Source organism: Panthera pardus, unplaced genomic scaffold (genome assembly GCF_024362965.1).
Source record: "Panthera pardus isolate Hobbes unplaced genomic scaffold, ASM2436296v1 HiC_scaffold_24, whole genome shotgun sequence".
Classification (NCBI taxonomy): Eukaryota; Metazoa; Chordata; class Mammalia; order Carnivora; family Felidae; genus Panthera; species Panthera pardus.
This window is the reverse complement of record NW_026526810.1, coordinates 24,177,121-24,203,584: the sequence shown is the minus strand read 5'-3', so window position 1 is coordinate 24,203,584 and position 26,464 is coordinate 24,177,121. Positions and strand designations below refer to the sequence as shown.

General features: G+C 45.2%; 2 protein-coding genes across 9 annotated transcripts in view; both read right to left on the bottom strand.

Moving 5' to 3' along the window:
* Positions 1 to 5,558, bottom strand: part of EDC3 (enhancer of mRNA decapping 3) — a 60,308-nt gene extending 54,750 nt beyond the window's left edge. For 2 of the 5 annotated variants that reach the window (XR_002077869.2, XM_019441456.2), the window contains exon 1: positions 5,015 to 5,148. Coding sequence is in view for 1 of the 5 variants with exons in the window: in XM_019441456.2 (XP_019297001.1) it covers positions 5,015 to 5,101 (87 nt within the window). In the remaining 4 variants the exon portion in view is untranslated. Of the gene's footprint in view, positions 1 to 2,723; positions 2,748 to 5,014; positions 5,149 to 5,396 lie in introns of those variants that run through there. The other 3 variants (XM_019441458.2, XM_019441457.2, XM_053888847.1) reach the window with 3 other exon arrangements.
* Positions 5,559 to 19,006: 13,448 nt separating this feature from the next.
* CYP1A1 (cytochrome P450 family 1 subfamily A member 1) lies at positions 19,007 to 25,481 on the bottom strand. Of its 4 annotated transcripts, none has more exons than XM_053888845.1 (8): positions 25,348 to 25,476; positions 22,622 to 22,732; positions 21,648 to 22,512; positions 20,974 to 21,100; positions 20,793 to 20,882; positions 20,585 to 20,708; positions 20,353 to 20,439; positions 19,007 to 20,201 (listed from the first exon to the last, which is right to left on the bottom strand). In XM_053888845.1, the coding sequence occupies exons 3-8, from the start codon at positions 22,485 to 22,487 to the stop codon at positions 19,916 to 19,918; spliced, it is 1,554 nt and encodes a 517-aa protein (XP_053744820.1). In that variant the 5' UTR covers positions 22,488 to 22,512; positions 22,622 to 22,732; positions 25,348 to 25,476; the 3' UTR covers positions 19,007 to 19,915. The 4 variants fall into 4 exon arrangements, with proteins under 4 accessions (XP_053744820.1, XP_053744821.1, XP_053744818.1 ...); XM_053888846.1 differs by having other exon boundaries at positions 21,648 to 22,509; XM_053888843.1 differs by lacking the exon at positions 22,622 to 22,732 and having other exon boundaries at positions 25,348 to 25,481.
* Between the last annotated feature and the right edge of the window lie 983 nt (positions 25,482 to 26,464).

The window sequence follows — 26,464 nt, the reverse complement described above, 5'->3', positions numbered from 1 at the left end:
GCCCCTATGTTCACTGTAGCTTTACAATAGCTAAGAAATGAAAGCTAACCTAAGTGCACACTAACAGATAAATGTATAAGATGTGGTACACACACAGGAATATTACTCGGTCGTCAAAAAGTATGAGATCTTTCCAAGTGTGACAACATGGATGGACCCACAGGCCATTATGCTGAGTGAAATAAGTCTGATAAAGACAAATACCATATGCCTTCACTTACATGTAGAATCTAAAAAACAAAACAAAGAATCATAAATAGAGAAATGGTGGGTGCCAGAGGGGATGGAGTTGAGGGGATGGGTGAATTAGGTGAAGGGGATTAAGAAGTACAAAATTCCACTTACAAAATAAGTCACAGAGGGTGAATTAGGTGAAGGGGATTTAAGAAGTACAAAATTCCACTTACAAAATAAGTCACAGAGATGAAAAGTACAGCACAGGAAACATAGTCAATGATATTGTGACAACAGTGTATGGTGACAAATGGTACCCATATCCATCATGGTAATAAGCACAATGTGATGTACAGAATTACAGCTGAAACAAATATAAGATTGTACAGCAACTATAATTTAAAAAGATGTTGTACATTCAAGTTTATATTGGTAATAATTGAGAACTTTTAATAGCTTTAAAACGTGGACTGCCAGTTCTACAATAGAAACTTTTTAAAAAGTAACCACTCGACGTGTAACAAATTACCCTATTATCACAAACTTCCCTCTATGTAAAATACATTAATGCATTATCCAAAACTCATCAAATAGGCTCATTCTATAAAGAAAATTGCTCTATTAATTTAAACCAGTAAATCTAAAACCAGTGAGTGCCATCTGGGTTCCGAATCAGATGAACACACTAAGGAAGGGGGTTTCATCAATCAGAGGGCTAGCATCTTCGTGTCAAAAGAAGAGCAACAGCTGAAGCAGAAGGAGATCTAGAAGCCACAAGGAGACCAATCTTTGATGTCTTTTACTTTCTACTTTTCTATCAGGGCCTAATATACATAGTAAGCCTACATATTTTAAGTGTACAGCTGCATGATCTTTTGCATATTAATTCACCCACATTACCACCACCTAAATCAAGACACAGAATACTTTGAACTCCCACGAAGTTTCCACTGTGTCCCCACAAAGGTAGCCATTATTCTGATATTTAACACAAAGGATTAGGGTAGCCCTTTTTTTTTTTTTTTTTTAATATTTTTGAGACAGAGACAGAGTGCGAGCAGGGGAGGGGCAGAGAGAGAGGGAGATACAGATTCTAAAGCAGGCTCCAGGCTCTGAGCTGTCAGCAGAGCCCAACTCGGGACTTGAACTCACAGACCGTGAGATCAGGACCTGAACTAAAGTCGGATGCTTAACTGAGCCACGCAGGCACCCCTAAGTAGCCTTTTTGAACTTCATATAAATGGAATCACGAAGATTCTATTTTTTTATTTATAAAGGTTCTCTTTTGAAGTGTTTGGTTTCTTTGCTCAATTTTACATCTGTAAGATTCATCCTTATTGTTGTATGTAGCAATAGTTCATTCTTTCTCATGACTATATAGTATTCTATTATATAACTATGCCTCAGTGTATTTACCCATCCTGTTTGGGGGGCTATTATGTATAAGGAATTTAACATTTTTGTATTTGTCTTTGTTGGGAACAAATGTGCCCATTTATGCTGGCCAATTACACACAAAGTCTTAGAATATGTATGGACTAATCTGCTCAAATGCTAAACTATCACTTTTTCCCCATTAAGTATGAGGCTTTCCATATCATTTCTCTTATAAGAGGCCTTTAGATAATAAATTCAGGTAGCCCTAAATGATCTTCCACCCATTATGCAACTGAGGCAGCTGCCAAAACAATTTATAAACTACAAATGAAGAACTTGCCAGTTACAAACCAACTAACTTCCATTTCCTCTGCCACATCAGACAGAACTCACACTATTCAGATTGAGACAACTCTGGTCAACTAAGGACAGTTATAACCAACAGCTGAGGATGAGTAAGTGGTTACTTATGGGCTTCTGAAAAACTAGGTATTTTTCCATGCATTTATCTCGAAAGCTGTTTAATCAAAATCTTGGGAATGGCAGGGTTGCCTGGGTGGCCCAGAAGGCTTCACTAGTAAATTCTATCAAACATATGGAAAAATAAACAATCCTACACAAACTCTTTCAGAAAACAGAAAAGAAAGTAACATTTCCCAACTCATTTTATATGGGTACTATCACTCTGATACTAAAGCCAAAGACATAAAAAAAAAAAAAAACTTCAGTATCCCTCATGAACACAGACACGAAAATTCTTTTTTTTTAAATTTTTTGTTAATGTTTGTTTATTTTTGAGAGAGAGAGACAGAGCGTGAGCAGGGGGAGGGGCAGAGAGAGAGGGAGACACAGAATTTGAAGCAGGCTCCAGGCTCTGAGATGTCAGCAGAGCCTGATGCGAGGCTCGAACTCAGGAACAGTGAGATCATGACCTGAGCCAAAGTGGGAAGCTCATCCGACTGAGCCACCCAAGCGCCCCATAGACACGAAATTCTTAACAAAATATTAGCAAACTAAACTCAGCAACATATAAAAAAATATTATACACCATGACTAAGTGGGGTTCATTCCAGGAACACAAGATTAGTTTAACACCCAAAATTCAAGTAATGTAATACACCATTTATACATATCTTACACATATCTCAGAGGTTTAATACAAAAAAGGTTACTTGTATATTTTAAAAACATCAAGGGGTGCCTGGCTGGCTCAGTCGGTGGAGCATGCGACTCTTGATCTTACAGTCTTGAGTTCAAGCCCCCACATAGGGTGTGGAGCCCACTTAAAAAAAACGAATAAAATAAGAACATCAAATTGCATATTTAGATAACTTTGTATGGATCTTCTAGAAGTCAGTATTTACACGCCAAAACTTACATCCTAAATTATTTAAAATGTTTAAACTACTGAAATTTACGGGGCGCCTGGGTGGCTCAGTCGGTTGGGCGGCCAACTTCGGCTCAGGTCATGATCTCACGGTCCGTGAGTTCGAGCCCCGCATCGGGCTCTGTGCTGACAGCTCAGGGTCTGGAGCCTGTTTCGGATTCTGTGTCTCCCTCTCTCTCTCTGACCCTCCCCCGTTCATGCTCTGTCTCTCTCTGTCTCAAAAATAAATAAATTTTAAAAAGTTAAAAAAAAATAAAAAAATAAACTACTGAAATTTACAATGACCAATTTCAGATGCCAACTTAAATGTGTAAGAGATACATAGACTTTCTAATGTTTTGGACACTAAAAAAAGTTTTAAGACCCTGAGTAACAAGGGAAAAAGAATCACTCATGTCAATGCAACTCAGACAACCAATAAAAAATTACTTCAGACAAGAAACAAAAAATTACTTTTGAAAATTTGACAAATTCCAACGACTTTTAACTTGTACCCCCAAATAAATTTACTCTTTTAGAGTACCCAGACATAAACCTTATATTCCAGGAGAGAGCTAATCAGTGCTAAGGTCAATCTTCCTTTCTTGTCCTAGATTCTATGTTCTCCTAATGCAATCTGCCACCACAGTCCCACGAGTTTTTCTCACAACCTAGCCATGCCACTGATTCAGATGATTGAAGCTCCACTTCTTTTTATCACATGAACCCCTTCTAAGTTACATCTACCTTCTTTTTTTTTTTTTTTTTTACATCTACCTTCATTACCTGGTATAATTGCATTTTTTGTAACCTAACTGAAATTTCTCACATTTGTATAACCATTTTGTTTCATTAAACTGCACTGGGCAAATCTTGAGATTAACCAGATGATATTTTCTCTCTTCACTTCAAAAAGGTAAAAAAATCTGATAAGCACACCTTTCAGATAAGGCTTTAAATACACACTGTATATAAAGAAAGTGATATAGCCTCAACTCACCAGAATCCCAACTGTAAGTTGTATTCATAAATCTAACCTTTCCAGACCTAGAGGCTCAAAGTCATGACTCCATCTAACTTTACCACAATCTGGCAAATTCCCCTATGTCATCCACCAGGTCATCATAAAAAAGATGTAATGAATGCCCTCTAAAATCCTGACACACTATCACTACATTCCTTTGAGACACCAATTTGAAGTTCCTGTCCTGTTGTTCTGGATGAATTTATAACTCTAGCAACCCTGCTCCTCTGGCTAGGATACATTTCCACTTTGAATTCTCAGAAGTCACAAATATCTTAAACATTTTCTAATCCAGTATTTTTCAAACTACAGGTCTTTGGCGGTCAGACCTGTTGGCAGTCAATTTAGTGAGTAGGAATCAACTTTTTCTTTCGATGAAATAGAAAATGTCAAGGGGCATCATATGTAAAAAGGGTAAACTTTTGAGGGGTGTGTTGTGTGTACTGTGCCCATGCTGGGAGCACACACGGAGTCATGATGTAAACTGTATCTAACTGTGGGTCCCAGGTCAAAAAAGTTTGAAATACCCTTTGCTAGTCCCACAGCCCTACCCCCACAAGGAAGTTCCACCAAAAAATTCTTAGTGATAAAAAAAGTTACGTTATTTGTAACCATCTTTATTTCATAGAGAGAAACCAACAGATAGGAATTTTGAACTCAGTACCCCTAATCTGCCATTCATAAAAAAAGACTAGAATCCATCTGAGGTTTCCAGTTGAAATAGTGACACAGCGGACCGAAATCAGTGTAGTCTGTGGCTAGGTAAGAGTAGAAAAACCATTCCAGTTCCTCATCCGCAACCACAGGAGAGGATTGTTAGGACTCCTCCCAGCTCTGGAATTGGAAGATTCATTGAAAGCCAACTCGCCAACCAGGCGAGGACTACGCCTCGCACACGCCAGAACACTTGAACCACTCAACAAGCCAAATGTTGATAAATTCAATCAACAGCACACAAAGGGTAGTTAAAGAAGCTCAGGCTTAACACCTACAGCTGGAAAGAATCAAGAGGCTGCGCCCCGGCGGGTATCGTTAACTTCTCGGCCACCTTTCCCTCTCAGACCCCAGTTCACCTCTGTCCTCAGGCTAACAGTCACGGAGGTGGCACCCGCGCTGTTCCATGCCACCCTACTCCATTGTGCAAAAGGACACTGAGGCATGGAGCAAAGAGTGGGCTAGCTGCCCCGGCCATCAACGAGGCTAAACCAACAGCCTAGGCCGCTAATGCCTCCCCCCTCCCACGCTTCCCGGGCTGTTTAGAATCCTGCTGCCCTCCGCCGCCCACCTCAAACCACACCCCCTGAGGCAACCCCTAGGACCTGGCCCCCGGCTCGCGCCCGCCTCTATAAAAGTCTACAAGGCCCGGAACCCCGAAGCCTAAAAGCAAACCCGCTTGGCAACCCCGGAAGCCCCCTCCCGCGAGCGCCCGTACCCCAGCCGCCCCGCCACTCCCACCTCCAACGCCGTCTGCCTGTCGCCGCCTCCGCACACCGCGCCAAGGAGACCCCGCAACACGAGGAGACCCAGAGGCTGATAAGGGGCTTCTCCGCACCCACCCCCACAGTCGCGGCCGCCGCCGGAAGCGCCCCGCGTCTCCTCGCCACCGCCGTGAGGTCACTTCCGGCGCGACGCCTTGGAAACCGGAGGGCAGGCAGTTGAGGGGCGGAGCTCCCGGGAAATTTGAGAGCCTGGAAGAGCGCGGCGAATGCCCGCGCTGCGGCCTCCGGAACCGCGCCTGGGCGTCCATTTTGCGAGCCCCGCCTGCTCACGCGGGGTAAGGGCCTGGTTGGAGTTGGGGCCCTGACCCACTTTCCGGCCCAGTTGTGACGAAAAGTTCCAGCTTTCTCTCCAGACCCCTCGGGCTTATCGCCGCAGAAGAGCTGAGGACTTTGGGGAGGAGGGGGTGCCTGGTGGCGTGGACGTCGGCGTTTGATCAGTTGTAGCTGTGGGACGCAATAAGTAGGCCCCCGCAACGGATTAAAGGAAACAGATTCCCCTTGCGGTTGATCTTCGGAGTGGAATCTGCTTCAGCTCATTTTGGAGTTAGTGCTAGCCAATGTGTACTTGAGTGCCGCTCCCCCCCACACATCCCAGTACTTGGTACATGGGTAAGTGCCACTCTCTTTGTGGCATTTTAGAGCATTGGTAGTCTTGGTTTTGAAAAAAAAAAAAAAAAAAAGTAGGCGTTTAAGACCACGACTGAGTATAATGAGGGATTTTAGACCTTTCAAGTTTGCAAGGTCATCTTAAAACCTGATGCCACGTTTGAGAACCACTGCTTGGGCGGGTAGCAAAGAGTAGGACAGTGGTTCCAAACACGGCTCTACAAAATCAGTTGAGGAATTTAATAAAATTTTCTCTCTCCAGGGAGTGCCTTCCCCTCCCTCATCGCAAGAGATTCAGTTTTCATAGGTCTGGAGGAGCTCTGACATGTATATTATTTTAAACGTTCTTTACAATCAATTCTTTGCACATCCCAGATTTGGGAGCCATTGCTGTATGAAACTCAGAGTTGAGTTTTGTTCTAGCCCTACCTGTTGTTTTTTACATATATCATTTTTTAACGTTTTATTTATCTAAGTAATCTCTACACCCAAGGTAGAGCTTGAACTCATGACCCCAAGATCAAGAGTTGGATGCTCCTCTGACTGAGCCAACCAGATGCCCCTACCTTTTGTGTTTTTTTATAACAGCTGTGTAACTGAGATAAACTGGAGATAATAACAAAATTGCTGTAAAATTGCACCCGAACATGATTGGTATTCCTAAAAAAAAAAGGTGGTTAATTCTCTTGTGCCTTCTTTTGGTTAAGTGTTCTATAGTCCACTTGGAACCATCTTTTAAATTCACAGGTGAAGTCAGTCGTAGAGGCCACTTTTAGGCAACAGGCTTGAGCAATGGAAACCTGAGTAAGGTACAAGGTGACCACCCAGCTGAATGCAAACAGGCACATTAGGCAACCAACCTCAAAACAGCCATAGACCCTAGCTGACTAATGGGCTACTTGCAACCAGGCACAGGTACCAAAAAGGGAAAATTCTATATGTTGTCATACTTCCTCACTCCCTCCCCCTTAAGTGCAGCCCCCCTCCACTGCCTTCTGACGGACAGTCTCTCCTTTGCTGTCCTGCCCACTGCTCTCTTGCAGTGTATTCAATAAATGTCTATCTCCTTGTTCTGCCTTGGGTGAATTCTTTCACCTCCTGCACTACCAGCCTCCACCCAATCTGGAGGCCCCACATCAGCCTTCGGTTATGTGGTTGTTCTCTGCTGCCCCATCATCTTGCACAGTGCTTGCCAAGAGTAGGTGCTAAAATAAGTGTCTGTTGAATGAAAGAAAGAATTGTCCCAAGACCCCCTGCATAGACTGCCTAGAGCTCAAACTGGGAAGCTTTTAGTAAGATCTGAAGCCCTATTTGGTCAGCCATTAAACTTTGGAAATGAGATCAACTGCCTTAATTCCTCTGCTGAATTGCTCTGCTTAGCAAAAACAGTGTATTGTTTTTGAACTTTGACCTCATGGAGGGATCAGTCACCCATCTTTTGATGCTTTTAGACATTGAGTTTCTCATTTGGCCTAACTGGAGTGGCAGATACATTCAGAATTGTAAAGGGGAACTTTGTTTTCTCTAAACTATGTCTTCATTCTTCTTTCTCTAGGACTGGTTGTCTGAGAACCACAAAGATCCTCTCTGAGAAAGGGATTGTTTCCCTTCCTGACCTGAGCACAGAGAAGTTGCTTTCATTGAGTTCTTTCAGAAACCACAAACCAGTGGCATTGGGCAAAGGTTGTTTAAAATACACATTCCTAAGTCTTACTCTCAGTCTAATTCACTGACTCTGGGGTAGGATCCAGTAGTCTGTATTTTAAAAGATTTTTTTAAGTTTATTTATTTTGAGAGTGTGTGCAATTGAGCCAGGGAGGGGCAGAGAAAGAGGGGGAGAGAATCCCAAGCAGGCTCCAAGCTGTCAGCACAGAGCCAAAAACGGGGCTCCATCTCAAACAGTGAGATCAAGACCTGAGCTAAGATCTAGAGTGGGATGCTCAACCCACTGAGCCACCCAGGTGCCCCCAGGAGTCTGTATTTTAACAAACTCCTTAGGGAGTTCTGATGCTGGTGGCTAAAATATCATACTTTTGGAGGCACTAAGTTCTTTGCTTAATGTTAGATAGCAAAGCCTCCTAGCACCACCCTTCCCTCCCCAGGCCTCCGACCACCACCCCAAGCCAAATCACACAGAAATTGACAAGGTTTACTCCTCCAAAGCTGAACTTAGTTCTTTCCTTTTTCATCTTTCTCCTTCTGCTCTGATGATTCGTACACTAATGCATATTCAGTTTTACACAAGAGGTATGTTCTCTCAATAGAATCTAGAAGTGGGGGTGTTCATTAATTATAAAATAAATTCAAATTAAAGATTATAATGTTACATAATTAGGGGAGAGGGGAAGTCCTGCTGTAACACTGTTCCAAACACCCTGTTTTTGCTACAACCACCAGCTATACAGATTAACTCTCCATGTGTTAAATTGAACACTAGTTCGGACAAGAAATACCATATACCCAGAACATCTTGTGGTACAAGAAAGCACGGAAGGTATCAGACTACTAGGTTTTTGCTAAAAGAACTTGGAAGCCAACTTAAGAAGCTCCCACTAGTCAAAAGTAGGACAACTGAGGGGCGCCTGGGTGGCGCAGTCGGTTAAGCGTCCGACTTCAGCCAGGTCACGATCTCACGGTCTGTGAGTTCGAGCCCCGCGTCAGGCTCTGGGCTGATGGCTCGGAGCCTGGAGCCTGTTTCCGATTCTGTGTCTCCCTCTCTCTCTCTGCCCCTCCCCCGTTCATGCTCTGTCTCTCTCTGTCCCAAAAATGAATAAAAAACGTTGAAAAAAAAAAGTAGGACAACTGAGCATCAATGAGAACAATGGAAATTCATCGAATATATTAAAATCTGTGTGTTACTAATGATAATTTTATTTTTTCAAGTTTTATTTAACTATGAGAGAGAAAGAGAGTGCAAGCATGGGAGGGCAGACAGAGAGGGAGAGAGAGAATCCCAAGCAGGTTCTGCACTGTCAGCACAGAGCCCAATGCAGGGCTTGAATCCACAAACTGTGAGATCATGACCTGAGCTGAAGTCAAGAGTCGAACTCTTAACCAACGGAGTCACCCAGGAGCCCCACAAATGATAATTTTGAATAACTTAATTGGAACCATACTAATCACACACCTGGCACTCCTATTTACTCAAATGAAATTAAAGCCTGTATTCACATAAACAGGTACACAAAAATTGGAAATAACCTAAATGTCCCTCAACTGGGGAATGAATAAACAAGCTATGGTAGACCCATGCAAACAATAAAAATATATGAACAAAATGAATGAATCTCAAATGCATTATGTTAATTTAAATTCAGATTCAAAAGGCTATGTACTGTATAATTCCCCCAGACAAGGAAGTAGGGGAGGGGGTGCTAACAGTAAGCATGGGGTTTTCTAGATATAATATCTAGGCTGAGATATAAAGAATGAAAAGGGAATTATTAGGTGATATAGGAAGGTCACTCCAGTAAAGGGAGAATTATATAGAAAGCCAAGGAAATGTGAGTGAATCACAGCCCATCCAGGGAAATACAAGTCGCTCAACTTGAATGGAACATATATGTAAAGGGAGGAAGTGATGATAGATTGATCTGGAAACGTAAGCAGAGCCAGATTCCGAGGAGCCTCCTATGCCATAAGGAGTTTGGATTTATCCTAAGGGCAATGGGAAACAAACGAAGAATTTGAAGCAAGAGAGTATCCTAGTCAGACTTGTATTATGGAACATGGACTTGAATGAAAACTGGGGAAACTCAGATGAGAAATGTTGAAAAGCCATGGTAAAGCACCAGCAAGTGGGGCTGATGAGGTGACCACAGACAAATTATAAAGATGCTCAGGAGATCAACCGCCAGCTTTATGGTAAGGCAAAAGATTGTTTGGCAGTGCTATTTGCTCAGATATGGACTCGAAGAGGATGAAGAGGTTGTGGGTAGGCAATAAGAGAAAAGGGGGAAAAGATAGAGGATAAATTCAGGTCTGCATACGTTGAGTTTAAGGTGTGTGGGAGCAGTGAAAATCCTGAGACTTGGGAATTTGGGAGCCTTGCGCTAGACTCCACACTTTAGATGGTCCACACTCTGGAACTCCTTAAGCCAAACCTTCCTCTCTGGGGCTAAGAGGGCATGACTACCCAGAGCTCACACACCCCTCTTTCAGCCCTGCTGTATTTCACATTCTTAAGATTCCCAAATTCCTTTCCAAATGGCCTGAGTCCACTTTCAGCCCATAGATAAGCATCTTGCCCAGGTCATCCTGTTGGTGGACCTCACTGCCATTGTGCAATACCCCTAGGCCCAAGGAGTAGACAAAAATGTGGCTGCTTGGGAAGGGTGTGGATGGAGCTTAGAAATTCAGGCTGGAATGTTCCCCCATGTGGATCTGAGAAACCCCTCATAGCGTGGGGTAGAATAGGGATAGGAAGAAAAGGGAAACAGTTCAGGGATCTCCATGTGTGTTAGGAGTGGGCCTGCTGTGAGGCATCTGGTAGGAAATTGGAAATGTGGATCTGGGGCTCGGGAGAGAGAGAAAAGATTTGGAAGTCATCAATAACCAGGTGGTACTTAAAGACCCAATAATGGATGATGTGGTCCAGGGATGGCATACAGCAAGGGAATAGTCAAGGGCCAAGGACAGAACTCTGATGAACACCAATATTTAAGAGGTACACATAAGGAGAGAATGATTCAGAGGAAATCGAGAAGCTGCAACTAGGAATACAAAAGAAAACTCAGCAGTGGGTAATGCCAAAGAGACCCAGAAAAGTGATCATTTTTTTTGAAAAGAGAGAACTTTAAGAGAATAGTTAACAGTGCTAAGTACTGCAAAGAGCTTGAATCAGAGGAAGACTGAAAATGTCCATTAGATTTAGTAACTAGGAGGTCCCTGGTCATTTTGACGGGGGCTTTATGAGGGAGTGAAGGGGCCAAAAGTCAAATGTCAGTGGATCAGGAGAGAATGGGAGATGAGCAAGTGGAAGCAGTGAGTGTGGACAATTTCAGGAAATTTGACTATGAAGGTAAGAAGTGAGACACAATAACAGTAGTGGCAACTGAAAATAATAATCATTCAGCGACAGAATTTACTACTCACCGAATCCTCTCGAAGACTTCCCAAGTTCCCAAGTTATAGAACTCCACCAGGTACTGCTGCTGGTTGGAGAGAGTTATCTGAACTGGGTAGACCTTACCTGACCAGCAGAGTCAAATTTCTGGGAGCCATTGTAGATGGCTCAGTGGGCAGCACCCACTTGCCTCTCCCAACATATGGAAGGGAGTTTTAACAAGACTTACTTTGCCTTATTGCCCTGTGGGCCACACTAATAATCTCTAATAAAGGCATCAACCAGTAGAGAATTAACTCTTAGGTCAAGAACAGCACAGCACTAATCTGCAGTTTTTGACTTGACAGTATGTGTTATGGAAGTCTAGAAGGGTAAAGCTGAAGGGTGCCTGGGTGGCTCAGTCAGTTGAGCACCCAACTGTTTTGTTTTTTTTTTTTTTAATATTTATTTTGTTTTTGAGAGAGAGAGAAAGACAGAGTGTGAGCAGGGGAGGGACAGAGAGAGGGAAACACAGAACCTGAAACAAGCTCTGAGCTGTCAGCACAGAGCCGGAGGCAGGGCTCTAACTCACGAGCCAGGAGATCATGACCTGAGTGGAAGTCAGATGCTTAACATACTGAGCCACCCAAGCGCCCTCCTTGTTGTTTTATTTAAAATAACCTAGGGGGTGCCTGGATGTCTCAGTTGGTTAAGCATCCAACTCCTGATCTCAGTTCAGGTCTTAATCTCTGGGTCGTGGTTTCAGGCCCCACATTGGGCTCTGCGCTAGCTATGAAGCCTACTTGAAAGGAAAAAATAAAGGGGCGCCTGGATGGCTCAGTCGGTTAAGCGTCTGACTTTGACTCAGGTCATGATCTCACGGTTTGTGGGCTCGAGCCCCATGCTGGGCTCCATGCTGACAGCCCAGAGCTGGGAGCCTGCTTCCCATTCTGTGTCTCCCTCTCTTTCTGCCCGTCCCCTGCTTGTACTCTGTCTCTCCCTCTCATAAGTAAATGAACATTAAAAAAATTTTTTCAAGAGGAAAATAAAAATTAAAACAACCTAAGAGTTTAGGAAAAGGCAGCTGGGAAACAAAAATTAGATTTTCAAGAATTGAGGGGGCATTTACACAGGTGAGGAAAAATATAATTTATTGTCTGAGTAGAGTATGCAGAGGACAAAGGATATTATTTAGCTCTTCATCTCTAGAACAAGCTGTATATTCCAGGCCATAATATTCCTTTAGGAAAAAGTCCCCTTTTTCCTACCATATTTAAATTGAATATTTTAAACTGACACCATTATATGAATACATTTAAAGATTTAGTCATACCCTACAATGTTGGAAGACAATATTAAAGTTTCCATTTTTAATCTTAAAATATGATTGATTTTATAAACATATTATTAAGTAATGTATATCACATTAGCTTTGCTATTTTTTTAAGTTTTTTTTATTTTGAGAGAGAGGGGCAGCATGAGTGGGGGAGGGACAGAGAGAAAGGGAGAGAGAGAATCCCAAGCAGGCTCCACACTGTCAGTGCAGAGCCCGATGTGGGGCTCCAACTCATGAACCATAAGATCAGGACCTGAGCTGAAATCAAGAGTCAGACGCTTGGGGCCGCTGGGTGGCGCAGTCGGTTAAGCGTCCGACTTCAGCCAGGTCACGATCTCGCGGTCCGTGAGTTCGAGCCCCGCATCAGGCTCTGGGCTGATGGCTCGGAGCCTGGAGCCTGTTTCCGATTCTGTGTCTCCCTCTCTCTCTGCCCCTCCCCCGTTCATGCTCTGTCTCTCTCTGTCCCAAAAATAAATAAAAAACGTTGAAAAAAAAAAAAATTTAAAAAAAAAAAAAAAAAAAAAAAAAAAAGAGTCAGACGCTTAACTGACTGAGTCCCCGCCTCCCTCACGGCGCCCCAGCTTTGCTACTTTAAGTTAAACCTGTACAAAGTAAAGATTTTTCCCTGACAAACAAAAGCTGAGGGAATTCACCCCCACTAGACCTGCCTTGCAAGACATGCTAAAGGGAGGTCTTTAAGCTGAAACAAAAAATGCTAGTTAGTAACATGAAAGCATATGAAAATATACATCATACTGGTTAAAGGTAAGCACATAGTCAAGTTCAGAACACTAATACTATAATATGGTGATGTGTCAACCACTTAATTCGAGTATAAAGGTTAAAAGGACATACACTTACCGTGATGACTACCGAGTAATGTATAGAATGGTTGAATCACTACATTGTACAGCTGAAACTAATATAACACTAATTACATTTAATTCTACTGGAATTAAAGAAAGAAAAAGGTTAAAGGACAAAGTGATTAAAATAGCTATAGCTACAATAGTTTGTTAATGGATACACGATATAAAGAGATGTAAATTGTGACATAAAAAAACAAAAGCAGGGAGTCAAAGAAAGAATAGAGATTTTGTGTGTGGTTGAAGTTAAATTGTTATCCATGTAGGGGCACCTGGGCAGCTCAGGTCATGATTTCGTGGTTTGTGAGTTTGATCCCCATGTCGGACTTGCTGCTGTCAGTCTGTCAGTGCAAGAGCCCACTTTGTATCCTCTGTCCCCATCTCTCTCTGCTCCTCCCCCAATTATTCTCTCTCTCTCCCCCTCATTCTCTCTCTCAAAAAATAAATTTAGAAAAAGCGCTAAAAAAATAGTAAATTGTTATCCACATAAAATAGACTGTTACAAGATGTTTTATGTAAGCCTCATGGTAACCACAAATCGAAAACCTACAGTAAGATTCACAGAAAATGAAGAGAAGGAAATCAATGCATACCACTGTGGAAAATCATTGATTCACAAAGGAAGGCAGAAACAGAGGAAGAAAAACACAAGGGAACTACAAAATAGCCAGAAGGGTGCCAGGGTGGCTCAGCTGGTTAAGTGTCCAACTCTTGATGTCAGCTCAGGTCATGATTTCAGGTCGTGATCTCCTTGAGGTCATGAGACCTAGCCCAAGTCAGCCTCTGCGGTGGGTGAGGAGCCTACTTGGGATTCCCTCTCTCTGCCCCCCCATCCCTCGCTCTCTCAAAATAAATAAATAAACATTAAAAACAATAGAAACCAATTAAGAAGATGGCATTACTAAATCCCTGTCGATAATTATTTTCTTTTCCTTTTTTAAAAAAATTTTTAGTGTTTATTTATTTATTTATTTTGAGAGACAGAGCATGAGCAGGGGAGGGGCAGAGAGAAGGAGAGAGAGAATCCCAAGCAGGCTCCACTCTGTCAGTGCAGAGCCCGATGTGGGACTCGATCTTACAAACCATGAGAAAAGAATCCTGTACCCATTGGCAGTCACACCCCATTCCTCCCACCCCTCAGCCCCTGGCAACCACTGATCTGCCTTCTTTCTCCATGGATTTTCCTATTCTGGACATTTCACATAAATTAAATCATATAATATGTGGCATGTATGTAATATGTGGTCTGGCTTCTTTGACTTAATGTTTTCAAGGCTCATCCATGCTACAGCATGTATAAATGCTTCTGATACAATCCTTTTTATGGCAGAATAATATTCCGTTGCATGGATATACCACATTTTATTTATCCACTCCCCAGGTGATGAATATTTGAATTATTTCCAGGTTTTTTTAGCTTTTATTAATAACACTGTTATGAACATCCATATGCAAGTTTTTGTGTAGATATATGTTTTAATTCTCTTGGGTATGCACCTAAAAATACAATTGCTAGATTATATGGTGACTCTGTGTTTAACCTTTTTAGGAACTACTTCCCAAAGTGGCAACATCATTTTGCATTTCCACAGCAATGTATGATTATTTCTTTTCTTTTAATTGGAGTATAACTGACATGCAATATTCTATTAGTTTCATGTGTAAAAGACAGTATTTCAACATTTGTATACATTACAAACTGGTCACCACAATGTTTAGTTACCTTCTGCCACCATACAAAGTCAATGCAATGTTATTGATTACATTCTCCTTCACCATGTCATACCCCTAACCCCTTTCCTGTCTGGCAACCACTACTCTGTTCTCTCTGGAGAGAACAGAGGAGTCTGGATTTTGTTTTGTTTGTTTCCTTGTTTTGTTTTTTAGATTCTGCTTATAAGTGAAACATTGCAGTACTTGTCTTTCATTGTCTAACTTATTTCACTTAGCATAGTGCCCTCAAGGTCCATCCATGTCATTACAAATGGCAAGATTTCATTCATTTTCTTCTATTCTCTCTCTCTCTCTTTACACACACACACACACACACACACACACACACACACACACACACACACACACCTTCTTTATCCATTTATCTGTCAATGGACACTTAGGTTGCTTCCATATCTTGGCCCTTATTAAGTAACGCTACAACAAACATGGGAATGTATATTTTGAGTTAGGGGTTTTGTTTTCTTCAAACAAATACCCATAAATGGAACTAACAGATCCTATTGTATTTTTTTAAGTTTATTCATTTATTTTGAGAGAGAGGTGAGGGGCAGAGAGAGAGAGAGAGAGAGAGAGAGAATTCCAAGCAGGCTCCACACTGCCAGCACAGAGCCAAACACAGGGCTCGAACTCCCAAACTGTGAGATCATGACCTGAGCCAAAATCAAGAGTCAGATACTTAACTGACTGAGCCACTCAAGCATCCCTGTTAATTTCTTAAAATTCTATACACTTATATTTTTTTAAGTAGGCGGCATGGAGGCCAACATGGGACTTGAACTCAGGACCCTGAGATCAAGACCTGAGCTGAGATCCAGAGTAGGACACTTAACCTTTAACCAACTGAGCCACCTAGACACCCCTATACATCTTTGAAGTCTCTTTTAATTTATAAGTTTTCCCTCCAATTCTTTCTTTCCCTCACAAATTTTCTGTTGAATACCCCAGGCTTTCAGACCTGTAGCATCCCAAGGTCTGAAATTTACTGATTGCACACTTATGTTTCTGTCTAGCATGTTTCTTCATCTTCTACATTAATTGCAAGCTGGAAGCTGGATAAAGCTAAGTTATTAGACTTTTGTTCAATCCCTCTGGCAATACAGTTAGCAGTGTTGGGTTCTTTCATCAGGAAGCACATATTCTGGTTTTCTTTCATTTTTAGGATGCTAGCAGTTGTTCGGTGCAATGCCCAGATCCATTAATTTGTTGGTGGCTGTAAAGTAGTGACATCTATTATTTCTTTTTCATTTATCAATTGGAATACTTAAGAGACGCTTCTTATCTACTTTTTGGTTGTCTGTAGGTATAGGTCATATAGGAAAGGTAGGATAAATACTTAATATTTTGCCTTTGTTTCTCTCTTGTTAAAATACTGAATTGGTTCCTCCGAAGGTAGCCAGCTAATTAAAAAACAGATACATAGATGCTTATGAACTCGTGGATTCAAACACATCTGATAGATTTTAATCAATGGTCATTATTGTTGTTGACACTCAAATTGCCCTATCTTTGGCTTGCTGGAGCCTTTTCAGTTGGCTCCTGAATAGAATGATCCACTCTTGGTAGTCTTTATGGCTTTTGCTGTCTGGTATGAGCAGCTGTTCCGGGCTCATTTTTTATATTTCCTGCCTCAAATCTGTAACCATCATTTCTCCAAGAAGTGGAGATTACCTGAATGGTAATCTAAGCATCAGGGATGCTCATTGCTATGAGTTGGTCATTGATTCTAACACGTAGAAATACACACACACACACACACACACACGCACACACACACACAGTTGACCCTTGAACAACAGGAGTTTTAACTGTGTGGGTCCACTTATACATAGTTTTGTTTTGTTTTGTTTTTTATAAATACAGTACAGTACTGTATTTCTCCTCCTTATGATTTTCTTAATAACATTTTCTATTCTGTAGCTTACTTCATTGTACAAATACACTATATAATACCTATAACATACGTTGACAGTTTATGTTATGGATAAGGCTTCTGGTCAACAGTAGACTATCAGTAGTTAAATTTTGAGGAAGTCAAAGTTATACACAGATTTTTTACTGCATGGGAGTCAGTACCCAGAACCCCCACATTGTTCAAGAGTCACTTGTATATGTACATATATATGTATATGTATACTTAACATTTTCTATATTATATCTCTACCTTCTTTTTTTCATACCAAAAATCCTAAGTCTTGAGGATACATGAATAATGAGTGACGAGTGAGAATGCATGAGGATGATGAATTTAGGTATCTTCATTATTAAGTACTCATTTATTTTACCCCCCCCATTAAACTATCGTCTCAAAAAGAAATACTAATATTACCATTAGCAATATGATTACTGAGAACAGTTACATAAATTGTTTTTCATATGCTATCCCCATGTCTCTCACTTTTCTTTTAGAACAAAAGTCAGAAAACTTTTTCTTTTTTACTGTTTTAATCATTTTAAACTGCACAATTCAGTGGTTTTTAGTATATTCACAACATTATACAACTCTTACCACTATCTATTTCCAGAATATTTCCATCACCCCTGAAAGAAATGCCTGTACCTTCCATCTCCCCCACGCCCTCTCCCCAGCAACCACTAACCTACTTTCTGTCCCTATAGATTTACATGTTCTAGACATTTCATATAAATGGAATCATACAACATGTGGTCTTTTGTGTCTGGCTTCTTTTACTTAATGTGATGTTTTCAAGGCTCATCTATGTTATAGCATACAATACGAGTTATTTTTTAAGTAAAAAATAAGTCAATAAGGGGCACCAGGGTGGCTCAGTCCTGGTTAAGCGTCCAACATCCAACTGTGAGGTTCGGGGGTTCAAGGCCACATCAGACTCTGTGCTGACAGCTCTGAGCCTGGAGCCTGCTTCGGATTCTGTGTCTCCTTCTCTCTCTGCCCCCAACCCCCACTCGTGCTATCTCTCAAAAATTAATAAAAATGTTAAAAATAAAAATAAAAAAATAAGTCAATACAAGTAAGATTGGACACCAAATGCTTCATTTTCCTACATAAGCAGGCTCGCTCCGGCTGACTTCAGCTTGTCCCTTGCAGTAGCCTGAAGCTTTTGGTACATTGGCTCTATCTACTCCTGTATAGCAACTGCTGGTTGCTTGAGGACAAAAGCTAGGCTGGAGGTCACATCCTAGGATGTGTTATCCCTCAGTCTGTCAGTCAGAACAGCTACTGGTTATGTGGGTCCAGCCTCTGTCCATACTGGGTACCACTAACTACTCTGACATCCCAAATGGACAGGGACTTTCAGTGTTGAAATCTGGGCCACAGCCTGCTTGTGGGGCCCAATGACCAAAGGCCTCGTTTTCCAACTGTGACCAGCCTTGGGTTCCAATAAGGCAGCAGGACCTAAACCGGGCATGACTAAGTGAGGAGCAGACCACAGCTTCTGAGCTGAGAACCTTCCTTCTCCCCCCACACTGTGACTAGAGTCTTCCCTGTTGGACTTGAGAATCTAATGCCATGAGACCCAAGTGAGATTGCCTCTCATTCTTTGAAGAGGGATCTGCATAGATAGCCCCAAGATGTGCAGCAGCCCCTCTCCACACCCAATGAGCCCCAGCTCTGAGCCTCACCTTCCTGGGTGATCTGTCTGATAGAGCGTAATCACAATGAATTACATGATGTGTTTGTAAGTTTGTTCTTCCAACCAGTTTGGGAGGACTTTGAAGGCAGAGACCATGTTTTATTTGCTTTATACCCCCAGTGCCTGGTCTACAGAATGTACTTCATCAACGTGTGATCAGTTAGAGAAGGAGAAAGACAGTGTAGGGATAGAGTCTTGTGCCCCAACTGGATTGCAAGCTTCCTGAGAGCCATGGCTTCACCTCTTCACTGACTCCTTTTCCTTTTCTTTCTCCCACACTAAAATCCAACATGAGCCTGGGCTCAAAGTGGGCATATAGAGGAGTGATGGCTTCATTCCAGATTCAAAACATTTCCACCATAGGACTTCTGAATAATATCTTTATTTAGCTTAGGTAGAAATTTCTTGCACATTTCTGGATACTTGGGTTACAATGTTCTCTATTGCACTCAATAAATTGTTCTTAAGCTCTTACGTATGATAAATGAAGGCATGCCAGTACAATGCAGGCTAAAATATAAAACTTCTTGCATATAAACATTTTTTAAAGGCATTTTAATATTGGGCATAGAGACCTGACTCAGGTGCCTGAATCTGGGCACTCCCTCTGTTCTCTGCTCCTCTTAGGCACAAGCCCCCAGCCCCTCCTGGACAGGAACAGGGTCCTTGTGAGGCCAGGATGCAGCCCTGTTCCTGCCTGCAGGGAGAACAGAAGAAGGCATCGCAGTGTCCCAAACCCATGTGGTTAGACTGCTCAGCCTTATTCAATCTGGGAGACCACCTCTGTGCCTAAGCTGCCTCTTCCCTTCACTCTTGGCAGCTCCCAATTGTCAAAGAGATTAGACAGGCCCTGATGTGGCCTGCTCTAAATGTTCCTCAAACCAGTCAGTCCCCACAGAAAGCCAGCCAGCCGCTGGGTTTAGAGGCTTCTAGAGAATTCCCTCAAGGTTTCCAGGGGCCTGAGGACCTCCTAACCCTACCAAGCCTCCTGCCTCAAGCACAACTCTGGAAGGCTCCATCTGCTCCTTTTTTGGCCCCTGCTGTGTCCATTGTCTGTGGTCAATATGCAAAGGAGCAAGTCCAGGGTGGGGGGCAGGCATGATCCTTCATGCTTGCCTGCAGCCCAGACAGCAAAACTCAGCCAGACCAATATCTGTGGGTTTCAGGCCAAGGTTTAGATCGCCCTCCCCCCACCCAGACCCCAGGTCAGCCCCCTGGCCTGGCTGCCCAGACAGGCCAGGTAGATAGAGTCTAAGCTGCAGGGCTCTCAGACCCCTAAGTGCGCATCCGCACTTGGAAGTGCTCACACCGGGCATGCTTCATGGTCAGCCCATAAATAGGGGTCATATCCACCTTCGTGCCCTGTGGCACACTGAATTCCACCTGCTGCAGCAGGATGGCCAGGAAGAGAAAGACCTCCAAGCGGGCAATGGTCTCACCGATGCACTTCCTCTTGCCCAAACCAAAGAGAATCACCTTCTCACTCAGTGCCTTGTTGATGGTGCCATCAGGAGTGAGAAATCGTTCTGGTCGGAACTCAGATGGGTCACCCCATAGCTTCCTGTAATCAGAGACAGGCAGCTGAAGTGGTAGCCTGGGGGCTCCGAAGCATCAAGTGGGTTGAACCCCAGCCCCAAAGAGTAGGAGATGGGCAAGTGGCCCAGGGACAGCTTGGGACAGGGTAGGGTTTCCCCTGCCTCCTCTCAACTTACTGGTCATGGTTGATCTGCCACTGGTTCACAAAGACACAACGCTCCTTGGGGATGTAAAAGCCACTCAGACTTGTGTCTTTTGTGGTACTGGGGAGGAAGGAAGCTCAGTCAGGCTCAGGGCTACAAAGAGATCTCCCTGCCCCCCATACATGTCCTTTCCACCAGCCCTGACCAGGTACATGGTCTGGAGGAAGGGCCAGGATCAGAGAGCAGTGGATGCATGGGGCCTCACCTATGGGGGATAGTGAAAGGGATGAAGGAGGTATGTCGGAAGATCTCCAGGATGAATGCTTCCATGTAGGGCAGCTGGAGTCTGTCAGAGAGCCGGGGCTGCCGCGCCCTCCCAATCACTGTGTCTGTAGAACATAAAGGACCATGGATGAAGGGGCTGCCTGGAAGAGGCAAGACCCTCTGTCTTGTTAAAGGAAGCCACCACCTACCCAGCTCCTTCTGGATCTTTTCCTGTACTTTGGGGCTCGTCACCAGGTACATGAGGCACCAGGAGATGGCAGTTGTGACTGTGTCAAATCCTGACCAGGGAAAAACAAAGGGGAAAAGAAATCAAGTGCTTGGCAGGTCAGGGCAGTTGGGCACAGGAAAGGACAATGGGGTAGCTCATACCAGCTCCAAAGAGGTCCAAGACAACATTAACAATCTTCTCGTCAGACAGCTGGATATTGGCATTCTCGTCCAGCCTCTTGTCCTGACAGTGCTCAATCAGGCTGTCTGTGATATCCCGAATGTGACCCTGGGTGGGGAAAGCCTACAGATGAACCAGATCCCAAACCCAGAGCTACCTCTCCATCTGGGCCTGGTTCCTCACCATCCCTAGTACCTTTGTTCAAGAGGTGACTTCTGTACTCCTAGGCTGCCGTCCCAGCTTCCCACACCTCTTCAAGGCTCCCTCCTGCCCAGAGTACTGGTGGCCCCAACTCAAGGGACACTTGAGACAGAGGTGTCCTCTGGATATGCTCTTTACCCTTCTCTCTCCCATGAGGCCAGGAGATCAACTTTTTAACTCTCCCTGGTCCCCAGAACAACTGGCCTAGGGTTCTGCACAGACTGGCTGTTCAGTAAATATTGCTGTCTGACAGAAGGAAAGAAAGGCTAGCCAAGGAAAAGTTCTAATTCCCCACCAAGGATGGAGTCCACTGTACCACTGGCCTCAAAACCCCAGGGAGGAAGGTTCCTGAGAGCCTACCAGACCCCCCCCCCCACTGCTCCATTTATCTCTGACCTTCTGGCCCCAACCCTACCTGCTCCCCACCATCCACCCGCCTCTCCCCAGCCTGTACCTTCTCAAAAGTTTTGTAGTGTTCCTTGACCATCTTATGCATGAAGATGGAGAACTTCTCATTCACGTCCTTGAAGAAATCCAGGGCAGGGTTAGGTAGGTATCGAAGGATGGGGAAGAAGTCCACAGGGTTCCCAGAGGCAGCGCCATCCCCGAACTCATTACTCAGGTTGACTAAGCTAAGCAGCTCTTGGTCATCATGGTCATAGCGCCGGCCAAAACACATGGCGCAGATGACATTGGCCACTGACACCACTACATATCTGTAGGGGTCAAAGTGCCCAACCTTTGCCATCAGCTCCTGGAACTTGCCAATGAGGTACTCAGCCTCCTTGCTCACATGGTCTTCCAGGTAGCAGGAGGATGAGGAAGCCGGGTCTGAAGCAATGGAGAAACTCTTCAGGGCATTCTGGGCCAGGCGCCTGCGGGCAGCCCACACCGGTCCAGAGTCTGGGCTGAAGGTCATGCTTTGGCCCTCAGAGATCAGACTGAAGCTGTAGAGATCGGGCCGCCCCTTGAAATCATCACCCTGACGCACCAGGGCCTGCCGGATGGTGTCCAGGCCGCTGAGCACCAGCACGGGTGTGGAGCCGATGCGGATTTGCAGCACGTCCCCGTAACGCTGGCTCAGCCTTGCCAGCACCAGATGTGGGTTCTTCCCCAAGGTCAGCACGTGCCCGAGCAGAGGCCAGCCCCAGGGCCCTGGTGGACTCTTCAGGCCTTTGGGAACCCGAGGCTGCCAGGCCCTGACCACCCAGAACACCAGGCAGAAGACAAAGGAGGCCAGGAGAAGCTCTGTGGCCGAGATGGGGACAGAGAGTCCAAACACAGACAACATCATCAGTGTAGAGATCTCAAGATGGCTGCTGAGAGGTGGGGAGAGAAGAAAAGATGAAGATATCAGAAGGGGGGATGTGAGGAACCAGCGTCCGAAAGTGTCAGCATGCTAGTCAAAGAGAGGGGAAATCTTCCTACCCAGAACAGCCAAGTGGACATGAAGGAAAGGAGGAGAGGAGAGAAGCTGTTTGTTGAGCTGCCACTGTGTGCCAAGAATTTCACTGCCATTCATTCAGTCCTGGCCACCGCCTATAAGGTGGACCACAGTGAGGCTCAGAGATGGTAAGTAACTTGTACAAGGTCACACCGTCAGGAAGTGTTGGATCCACACTCCCAAGTGCCCAATTTCAGAATCCCGCTGCACCACCCGCTGAATGGGTTTTCCAAACATCAGTCTGTGATTCCCATATGGCACCTGTACTGTTATTTATTTTGTGCTTTTCTTTTTTTTTTTTTAATTTTTTTTTAACGTTTATTTATTTTTGAGACAGAGAGAGACAGAGCATGAACGGGGGAGGGGCAGAGAGAGAGGGAGACACAGAATCGGAAGCAGGCTCCAGGCTCTGAGCCATCAGCCCAGAGCCCGACGCGGGACTTGAACTCACGGACCGTGAGATCGTGACCTGAGCTGAAGTCAGACGCTTAACCGACTGAGCCACCCAGGCGCCCCTATTTTGTGCTTTTCTAAAACCAACTGAAGAAAAACAATTTTTATTAGTTGGCTCCATGCCCAGCGTGGAGCCCAACGCTGGGCTCAAACTCACGACTGTGAGATCAAGACCCTGCGGTCAAGACCTAAGTTGACATCAAGAGTCAGATGCTTAACTGACTGAGCCACCCAAACACCCCGCTAAAATCAACTTTAAATCTACCCACTGAGCATGATTCCACATACAGACACCTGCGTGAAAGAACAGGTTTTATTTTTCCCCCTAATTAAGCGCATAATCAACATACGTCACCCCCAACCCCCTTGAATACTACCCACCACACTTGGGGAAACACTGCCATCAGGAGAGCTAGAGATCGTGGGCTTCTTTTGCCTCATTTCACATTTGGGGAAATTGACCTCCAGAGGGGTCATTGACTTGATTAAAGTCACCCAGCACTCACCGACAGAGCCAGGACTCAGACTTCTTATGGAAAATTCCCTGGTAAGTTTTCAGCTCCTGTCACAGAAACCTCCCTTTGAAGAGTGGCCAGATTAATCAATGAAAAGGTGTTTTTGTTTTGTTTTGTTTTGTTTTGTTTTGTTTTGTTTTTCAGAACCTTCAGTTTTTTTACTGCTCACTCCCAGGGTCTAGGGAATCCTGCCAGACCAGACCTTGGGAGGGGAGAAGGGACTGGAAGACCACTGCCTAAGCCACACTACTAAGCCTCAGCTCTCTGAGTTCAACTGACTCATAGTTTAAAAGCAGTTGGAGACAAGCTACATTGAGGTTGCTGGTCACAGAGGTCCAGGCCAGGGTTTTTGTTGGGCTCAGTTCTCGATAAATGAGTAGTCTCAGCCTCCCCCACTTACCAGTCACCAGAGAGCAGAGAATAAAATGGAAAGCCCCCACCAGATAAGGGCTGCAAGAAAATGCTAGACTGGAATAAGGGACATTAGGAATCAATCTAGATTTAACAGAGGTGGAGATAATACTTTCTCTCTAGGCTTGTTCTAGAAAGGGTGCGCAAATTCATGGAGGATTCTCCTCAAGATTTTGGCCTCTGACTGGGGTATCTGCCAGGTGCCCTGGACTGGAGATGAGGAGACTGAGTATTCCAGGTTCCATGGCATGGCCTTGGACTTGTCATTTTGTCTTTCTGGGCTCCGGTTATATGACCTGAGAGAGGGGGTAGGATATGATCTCCGGTTCAGGGTGCCCAGCTGGATCCCAGAGAAAGAAAACCCACATCTGACCTGCGGAACCTCACGGTCTGACTAGTGAGGTTTCCCCACAGGAGAACTACCCAGGATGGGAAGATTGTCTGGATGCGACCTTACCTGTATAGCCATCTCTCTAGGGCGGCTCCCTGGAGGAGCTGGATCTCAAAGCACACTCAAGCCCTGACTCTGAGTGAACGAGGGATGAGCCTTGGTGTGCCACAGTGTTCCCTTCTGCTCACAGGTGCCCCAAGGACCTCTAGCCTTAGTGAGATGGTAAGAGGCCAAGAGAGATGTGATTGGTGAGTTTTCAGGGACTGATAGTCCAGCTCTCTACAGCTAGCAGTCTTTCACACTGATTGCCCCTGCCCAGTACAAGCCAGAGAAGGCAGTCGATGAGATAGGGAAGGCCCGGGGCAGTGCCCGGGACTCCTATTCAGATCTGCATCTTTTGTACTGGGCAGCACATCTTGGCTCTAACAAGCCATGCCTTGGGAGGGTAGAGACAGCCAGGCGTAGCTTACAGACAAGGCAAGGTACAGCTGGTAAGAACCCAACCTTCCCCTCCATCCACTCTGACCACCCATGAAGAAGCCCTCTCATCACACCGCCTGACAAAAGGGCTGCACATGATCCCAGCTTTCCACAGTTGTGTCCGTATCCCAGCCTCCCAGGTGACCCTGATGGGGAAGCCCCAGGGCATTCAGGGAGTCAGTGGGAATGGAGCTGGAGACTAAATCCTGGAGTCCTTGGAGGGGGGCCATCTAATATCTAGAATTCTGGCACCAGCTGTGGGACCTTGGGCAATGCCTGCCCTTCCCCCTGGCCTCAGTTTTCCCAGTTTTCCCACTATGGAGCTGGAGAGCCTGGTCACCAAGGATCCTCTTAGCCTCCTTTTTTGAGGTGCTAGACCGGTGGCCACCTAGGAAAACCTGGAGGCATCAAAATTTTCTTTTTGTTGGGAAAGGGCAAGCCATAAGCTCCCAGCACTCACCTGTGGCTGTGAGGAGTACTGAACTCAGCTGAGATGCGTGGTCTCTTAAGCCAGGACCCCAAAGAAGATCAGGGAAGACTGCTAGACCTGTCACCTTCAGGATGAGGGTGAAGTCACTTCGACCTTTATAAAACAGCTTGCACGCTTGGCCACGCCCTCTGGAGCTCGGACAGAGGAAGGGGCGGGCTGGGGGGGGGGAGTGGTCGCTCTAGGATGGAGGGAAAGGAGGGAGGGAAAGGGAAGGAAAGGGGGATGGTAAGTGGGGGAGAAGACAGGATTGGGGGAACTCAGAGGGACAGGTAAGAACCCACTATGGGCACTCCTCATCTTAGTGCCAGCACGTAAAGGGGTGAGGGCTGGGGACACCTGGGACCCCAGTTCCAAGGTACCCCATGGACAGCACAGAACCCCGCTGAGGTGGGAATTTGAAGGAGAAGTCCCAGGACACCCCGAAGACACGGTATTGGGAGGCCTCCATCCCCGGGCGCGGGGACCCCTCACCCTAATTTTTGCATGCACTGGAACTTGCAAGTGCTTGCAAGTGCCTCCCCTCGCTACTAGTTGACAGGGGCCCGGCAGGCGGGGCCAGGCTGCCGAGTGATGACCTCTTTCCCCCGGGTTACTGAGTCCGGGCTCGGGCTCGCGTGAGAAGCGCGGCGACCCCAGCCTCGAGGTTACCGGGGCCGGAAGGCCAGAGGCGCCGATGGGCTGGCTCCGTTCGCCAAGAGCCCCCAGAGCCCGGGCGACTAGTTGAAGTCTGAGCTCCCGGACAGACCGGCAGGAATGCATGGAAACCTGCGGTGGCAGTCTCGCTGAGGGCTCACTGGCTCTCACTAGCTCTAGGGCCACTTTGGAATACTGTAAACCAGAGGTACTTCCAGCCGGGACCCACCCGCCCTCGAGGTTCCCTCTTGACTCCCGGGGTTGCTAGCGTGTTGGCGGGGCGGAGAAATCGGGAGGCGACTGGGGCTGCGCGGCTAGCTCCCGGTGGCCGAGGAAAGGAGGACCCTCGGGCCGGGCAGGGGAGGGGGCCCAGGGACCGAGGAGCCGGGCGCCAGGCGCAGATGCTTCCCCAGGCTAGCGTGCACGTGTCTGGTACATCCCTCCAGGGGGCAGA